Genomic DNA, 7,459 nt, shown 5'->3' with positions numbered 1-7,459 from the left:
ATAAGAATTGTTGTGTTTTTGTTACCTTGGAATGAGCCCTTATATCTACATAAGGAGCGGGTCCTCTTCCAGGGAGCCTGCAATGTTGCACTGCCATGTTTCTATGGTAGCCCAGAACAGACAAACCAAACACTGGCTCTAGAAAGGGCCTTTCGCAAGTTTCGTGGTCACTGTAGGTTCTCCTACACGCTTGGAAGGGGAGGGTAAGGTGTATAGCTTCATATATACTTCTGAGTGGACCTGTACACAGACAGCTGCAGACACCACAGATGGGTATTGTTCTGTTAATACTACTTTCTGGGGTTCGCTTGGAGGACGCGCTGCAGACATGCGCAGTAGATCGGCGTCTACAGGGAGACAACATTGTGACTGCGTGGACTGGTGCAGACAGATCCACGCGGACACAACAAATTGCAGGTATGCGGATGTCTGCACAGAGCTTACGCATACACCCTCTGATGATGAAATTTATGCCCTGCGGACCCTGGTGGACCCCCGTGGACTCGTGGATGCAGAAAGTATAATTTCAGTTAATTCAGTTGGTTGCAATCTGCAACCTCACTGCTAGATGCCACTGAATCCTACATACTGGTCCTTTAAGTACATTCAAATCTCACTAGCTTTTTCAGTAGTGAACTACTTTGGGTCATGTAGTTGAGGTAGTTAATTACAAACTACATATTCATAGGATTCTCATAAACATGTGGCACTATGCCACAGCTCATAAGCCACAGTTGTCATTTAATGACAATCAACTGCTATTTGATTAAAATCACATGTGATGTCTACGATCAAATGCAATGAATTTCCCAAGAAATTTAGTATTTTGCTGATTCCACCCCAACAATCACTCCCTATCCTTTCCTTAAAACACAACCCTGGGCTGCCGAAGTAAGGACTGGCCTGCCCCAGTCCCTAAATCAAACACACCTATTTTACTAAGTGTTAGGTCAGTTGTATTTTGTGTAATGTATGAGATTTCAGCCTTAGATTGTGATGTAGTTTGGATGTAGTTAAACTACTTTTTGAAAGACGTTTTCATTTGACAAGCTACATTTTTGAGAGTAGTTAAGATTTGGTTTAATTACTTTTCATTGTGTAGTAGCTAGTAGTTTGGTAAACTACAATTTTAAAGTAGTTTCTCCAACAGTGATGTTAAGCACCAACAATACCTCGTTTCATAAGAGATGATTCTGGGGCTTTTATTTTGACTGTCAAATGCTGCCGCATGTTCCGGGTTATCTCTGGTTGTCTTGCTGCAGCTGTGATTGCGGATCCACTCCGACCATGAGCTTTGATTGACACCGTTTTCCACCAATGGCAGATTACAATGTAGAGTGAGACGCCTCCTCGTCTTTGGAGTGACTGAAAAACAGGGCAAGGTTGGTCTTTAGAGTTCTTGTTGCTTTTCATCTTTAGTTTACAAATGTGAGCAAGTAAGAAACATTAATTATGCTTAAAAATTTAAATTAGACCAAAGGGAAATATTCTTAAGCATGTGGGTCTAATAATGTTGTATCCCATTTGTAATCAACAATTTCCTCTGGAGATCTGAGTGCATGAGTTTCTGTTCCCGGCTAAAATCAACAGCAGGTGATGTCCAATGCTACAAATAAGTGAATCCACCTGCTGAGGTCTTTGTGAGAATTATAAACTGCATACACTGGGCCTTTCATGGCAATGTTAAGTCTTAATGATGCAGCCTCAGAATAATGATCAATAGGCCTTGTTTCAGGAAATATTCAGGTGGTCAATTACCCTCAATGAAAGCAAGCTGGGAGGAAGTTTTGGGTGCAGAATGCAACATGTTTCTCAGTGAGGGATAATCCAGAGTAGGAAATATCACTTTTTAATACTTTACAAGGATTTACAGCAGTTTGACCTGCTCAGGAATGTAATTGTCCACAATTCATCTAACATTCCTCTGGTTTTGCTGCTGTTAATCTTGATCAGGCTACAAGAAATCAAAAAGGTTTACTCAGTTGACTGAATGAGCTGCTCAAGAACCTTAACCTTTAATCACATAGGAACATTTTACTTCACATTAATATGGAAGATGCTTTTGTACAATCTACGTTTTTCCCCAAACATATGTGAACTGGAAGCAATTTGGAGTTCAAGGGCACTGATATGTGGACAAGAGGAGCTGGGAATCAAACCACCGACTTCACCTGACATATAAGGTTCAACCCTCTCTGCCACTTGAGCTACAACAACTCCATCATTTGTAGAATATCAGACTATGACTTTCAGCAAGCGATTATATTCATTATCAAGTAATCAATTTATTGTTAGTCTATCCCAAAATAAATATCCCAAATTTGTAAAAAAAATGTCCATAACCATAACAGTTTCTCAAAGATTAAGTTAATTTCCTCAGATATCTTGTTTTGTCTGACCAACAGTCCAAAGCGTGAATATATTAAATTAACAATGATATAAAACAGAAAAAAAACTGCAGATCTTCACGTTTGAAAATCAGGAACAAGTGACTGTCATTTTTACTTTACACATTATTTCAACTATTAATGGATCATCAGAATTGTGGCTGATACATTTTCTATTAATTGACTAATTGTTTTGGCACTGTATCAAACTTTTCAGCTTTTTAAACACAGTTTGATCTGTAGCAAACCTCAATTTTTATTGACTTCATCTTGGGTGATGCTGCCACTTTTGAGCTTATTGTCTAGCACACATTGATGTAATATCAATAACAACCATGTTCATTTGCAGCCAGCAAGGGTCTTTAGACAGACTTGGACTCTGGGCTTGGGTTTCAATTAGCAAAATCAAAATCCAGTTTTAGACTAAATTCCTTTGGTGAACTTCTCACTGTAAATTATCTAAATTTTAGATTATTTATGGTGAGAAGTTTATCAAAGAAATGTGCTATTAGATTTGAAAAAAATGCATTTTTTTGATTTTAAAACTTGTGGGCTTTTTATAAGTTAAGATGGTAGTTTGCAACAGTTGTACAGATTTCTCTTGCTCACACTCAGCCGGGACAATGACGTGATACAGTAGTTTTGACAGCTATGATCTTTCTGTCTATGTCTTGTTGTATGGTGTTTACTGAAAACAATCCATGCCCTGCTGGCTTTGTCCCCTATTTACATATTCATGGCAGATCACCGTGTAAAATTGCAGCTTTGCATGTAATCAGAATATCACAACAATGAGCGTGGCCTCGTTAGCCTGAAGAAGGGAGGGCGGGTGAAAGTAGTCACCCTAATCCCTCAACTGTTGTCTGTGCATCTTAGTTTTGAACTCACTCTCACCCTACTTCTGCATAACCAGGAGTCATGATTGCTACAGCTCTCAACGTGCAGCCTCTACTTACTCGGAGCCATTTTGGACTTGTTACCATGGAGATGTGGGTCATGCAGTGATGGCAGAGAGAGGAGACTTGTGGCTGGTGGTGGAGTCAGAGCACTGCAGGCTGCTGGAGCACAGGGCCATAAAGTCTCATTATATCTGGGTCACTGGGATGCTCCAGCTGCAACCAGCAGACAAGACACTATTATGCAAGAGGAGGGATGAGGGAAGTTGTGGGCACAGGGGCTTATAGTTACAGGGGACGTCTGTTTTCTGAGCAAAACATATGTCAGGAGGGTGCGTGATGAGACAGGCTGAGCACTGCTTTGTCAGCTCCGCTGTCCAAAACATGTTGTTGTTTTGATACGTGCATATATTAATTTAAAAGTTATGATAAACAACTTCTTACACTGCAGCTTTGTATATCAATTTTATTGACACAACCTTGTAAAAAATCAGCAATTTTGTAGAATCACCATCATTTGACATTATTTTCTTTTAGACAGACATGCCACTTTTGTCATTATGGAATTTAACAGGAAAATGTCATTTCAGTGTATTTCCTGCTAACACAATCTTGTAAAATGCATCAGTTTTTTAGAATCACCATCATTTGACTCTATTTTAAAAAAGAAAGGCCTTCATGTAGATTATCATTATGAAATTTGAATGTAAAATTTATTTTTTGGTGTGTTTTACTAACAAAACCAAAAAATACAGTCATGTGGTAGAATAACAAGTGTTGACCTTATTTTTAAGACTGTTTTGGGGAATTACAGATTTGATTGTAAATCGATGGCAGAAAATCTAAAATCAGCCATTATCTGTAAATTTATAGACACTCAATACACAATATAAATTGAACGTGTAAAAACAAATGTTTGCTATTTTTTTGCTGTTTTTGAAGCATATCTCTTCCCATATTGTTTACTTTAGTAAATATCTCTTAGATATCATTTAATGAAATCTGATGGACATTTTTGAAGCTCCAGAAACATCTCAGTCGTTATATTAGTCGGATAAAATCAAATGTCAGCACTTAAAAGTCGACATATAAGCAAGTTGTTGGCCATGTTGTTGTTTCTCTCCTATTGTCCATGGCACCCCCACTCCATAACCCCCCTACTCACTGGATGTCGGACTTGTGATTGGTGGAGACGGGGTGGCTTTGTCGTCATAGCCCCAGTGCCCATTCATCAGTGGACTTGGGCGTTGTACTCCGCATCTCATTTGCGGCGGGGCCAATTTCTCCATTTACAAACTCTGCTCGAGGAAAAAATTGAAAGAATTCGCCTTCCTTTTGCATCTTTTCCACATTTTGCGAGTTCACACGCGTCCCTTTGTGGTCACTTCGGTTTCGGGCTGATTCCTCGGCTTCGGTTGCAGAAGGAGGTGTCGGCGTTTGACGGGGAATTTTGGAAGGAAGCTTGCGGTCTTTGTTCATTCATTTGATCGGTTGGGTTCCTTTGTTGGACCAAAAAGCATGGGAGCACAAATCTCCAAAACCGCTGGAAAAGAGGAAGCTGCGGTTGAAAAGCCGGCAGAAGGCGCAGCTGTTGCAGCAAAGGCAAACGGACAGGTAAATTCAATTTGAATTGTTTAAATCTCAATTGCTCACGCGGAATTTTGTCTCGATTTTTTGCAATGTGTTGCGTCAATGGCGTGCTCCATGTTCATGTAGCGCATCCCCACGCTCACCGGCATTCAGGGAAAGTGACCACATGTATCCATTTTCACCGGCGAGTGCATTGTTACACGTTTTGAACGCTTTGAAACGCAACTTTGTTTTAAATGCAGGATATTAATTGAAAACCTTTTTAATTGATAGGCATACTTAATATTTTCTTAATTTTATATTTTGAGCAGTTGCACATGAAATCTGATTCAGTTTACCTCACAGACTGATTGAAACTGATTTTTTTTAAAAATTTATTACACTACATGGCTGCTGTGAATCTTAAACTCTCTAAACATTGAGGTTGTTGTTCTTCATTTGGTTGAAATGTGTTACAGCGGGGTTTGTGGCCGCTCTCACTGTGGCATGGCCATTTTAGAAATGATACCACGCCTTTGTTGCCAGATTCAAGAAAGGAGCCACGTTTTTATTCGCTCACATGTCACGAGAACAATACATTGTTTACAGAAGACACATTTGGATCGGAGAAGCATTTCAAAAATGGTAAAAACACTAAGTGGTTGACCAAAAGGGTCATAAAAGGAGGAAAAAAATTCCAAAATTCCTATGTTGTTTCCAGCGACACCCAAGCTGAACGCCACCTGGTGGATCCCGGTGGTACTGCGGTCTAACAGACTAGCCTACTGCTGAAAGCCACAGATCTGTCGTCACACTCCTAGTAACAGATGTTGGTGCAGTTTAAGGGCTATTTTCCTATTGGTTACTACTAGTCTGTGAATTGATTATATGTCAGAACACACCAGAATTGCAGGGATTGTCCTGCATACACATTAATATCTAGGCCAGTGTTTGTCTTTAAAGTTATGATTGGATTGTAGGTAGAAATAATCTAACTTTTTTAAAAATTAAATAGCATGATGATGTCCATGTTCAGGAATAATGATTTTATTGTTTCCTTCCAGGAGAATGGCCATGCCAAGACCAATGGGGATGCCTCTCCAACTGCAGAGGAGGCCAACAAAGCTGATGTCCAGGCCAACGGCAGCACTCCTACTGAGGAGGCGCCGAAAGAAGAAGGCGAGAAAGTAGAGGTTGCTGAGACCAATGGAGAGAAGGAGCCCGCTGCCACAAATGGAGAGGCCTCTGCCAAACCAGAGGAAGGTACTCCGTCCACCAGTGAGGATGGCAAGCAGAAGAAAAAGCGTTTCTCCTTCAAGAAACCCTCCTTCAAGCTCAGTGGCTTCTCTTTTAAGAAGACCAAGAAGGAGTCTGAGGAGGCAGCAGAGGAGGGAGCAGCAGCAGCAGCAGCAGAAGAACAACCGGCTGAGGGAGAGAAGGAGGCATCAGAGGAGGCAGCTACTGCGGAGGCCAAACCAGCCGAGGCCGCAGAGGAAGGAGCCAAGGAGGCTGCAGCTGAGGAGCCAAAGGCTGAGGAGGAGGTGAAGGCAGAAGAAGCAGCAGCAGAGGGAGGAGAGGAGAAACCAGCTGAAGCTTCACCCACTGAACCAGAGACGGCAGCCAGTCCAGAGGCCACAGCCGCTGCTGAGTAATCCTGCTGAACAAGACACCCGAATGAAGGAGATGATGGAGCCCGTCTGAAGGAATGCGAGGACTTGTCTAAAACCAGGGATTTTTTTTGTTTATTTTTTGTTGGTGTTTGTTTACTATTCTGCAACCATCTCATCCACAATGACTGCAATGTCCTTGGCAGTGATGGACAGGAGGTGTACTAGAGAGTGTGCTGCTTCCTCACTGCTCATGGGTGCTTGCATTTGTGACGTGGGTGAGTGTGAAAGTGCGAATGTGAGTGTGAATGTTTTTTTTCTACATGAAACCATGACTGTGTTGACACGATGCTGAATTTGACATATTTAATTGAAGTATTTGGTGCTGGGCAATTGGATGTAGCAGCTAAAGCTGTGTCTGCAAGATTTGACACATTGTGATATTTAAAGGGAAAGTCCTAAACCAAGTCTTAAATGTTGTCTTTGCAGTGCACAGTTGTTTACAACTCAAGCTCAATGCTCCTGTGGACACAACCATTCCTTAATGAACTAGATTTAGTTAACTGTCAAAACAATAGGTGCTCATCACTTTTCCATTAGATTTCCACCATTTCAAAACTCTGTAGTAATGCACGTTGTATAGACTTTGATATTACTGGTTTTATGACTGAGATGTACCTAAATGACGTTTTTAACAGATTACCCATTGTAAATGAAGTTTTCTTGTTTTTCACCATTTGTAAGATTGAATAAAATTGGGAGATGTTTTAAGCAAATCTTGACCAAGCTGTGATGACTACAACAACACTACAATAAGACTAGAAAGTACACACATTTAAACATCTTTTTGTATATAATAAGGCTTCTTCACCTTATTCAATATGGAATGTAACATTGGCTACAAAATGGTATTAAAGTGTTCAGTTTATTTTCTGTGAGCACTGATGAAGAATAAAGGAATGAAGTGTGAATTGGCACTCTGAGCTTATTTATTCATGTT

The 7,459-nt window shown here is 40.6% G+C and overlaps 1 protein-coding gene across 1 annotated transcript; it reads left to right on the top strand.

The window, feature by feature from the left end:
• The first annotated feature begins 4,506 nt into the window (after positions 1 to 4,506).
• marcksb (myristoylated alanine-rich protein kinase C substrate b) lies at positions 4,507 to 7,241 on the top strand. The gene is made up of 2 exons (XM_044375891.1): positions 4,507 to 4,897; positions 5,917 to 7,241. The coding sequence occupies exons 1-2, from the start codon at positions 4,802 to 4,804 to the stop codon at positions 6,502 to 6,504; spliced, it is 684 nt and encodes a 227-aa protein (XP_044231826.1). The 5' UTR covers positions 4,507 to 4,801; the 3' UTR covers positions 6,505 to 7,241.
• Positions 7,242 to 7,459: the final 218 nt, after the last annotated feature.

Source organism: Thunnus albacares, chromosome 15 (genome assembly GCF_914725855.1).
Source record: "Thunnus albacares chromosome 15, fThuAlb1.1, whole genome shotgun sequence".
NCBI lineage: Eukaryota > Metazoa > Chordata > Actinopteri > Scombriformes > Scombridae > Thunnus > Thunnus albacares.
The sequence above is the reverse complement of the archived record's forward strand: the minus strand, read 5'-3'. Positions and strand labels throughout refer to the sequence as shown.

Bases quoted from the DNA above. Each gene is read 5' to 3' on its own strand.
- marcksb (XM_044375891.1), top strand. From the start codon at position 4,802: ATGGGAGCACAAATCTCCAAAACCGCTGGAAAAGAGGAAGCTGCGGTT. The intron at 4,898-5,916 runs GTAAATTCAATT...GTTTCCTTCCAG, and splicing joins CAGCAAAGGCAAACGGACAG to GAGAATGGCCATGCCAAGAC.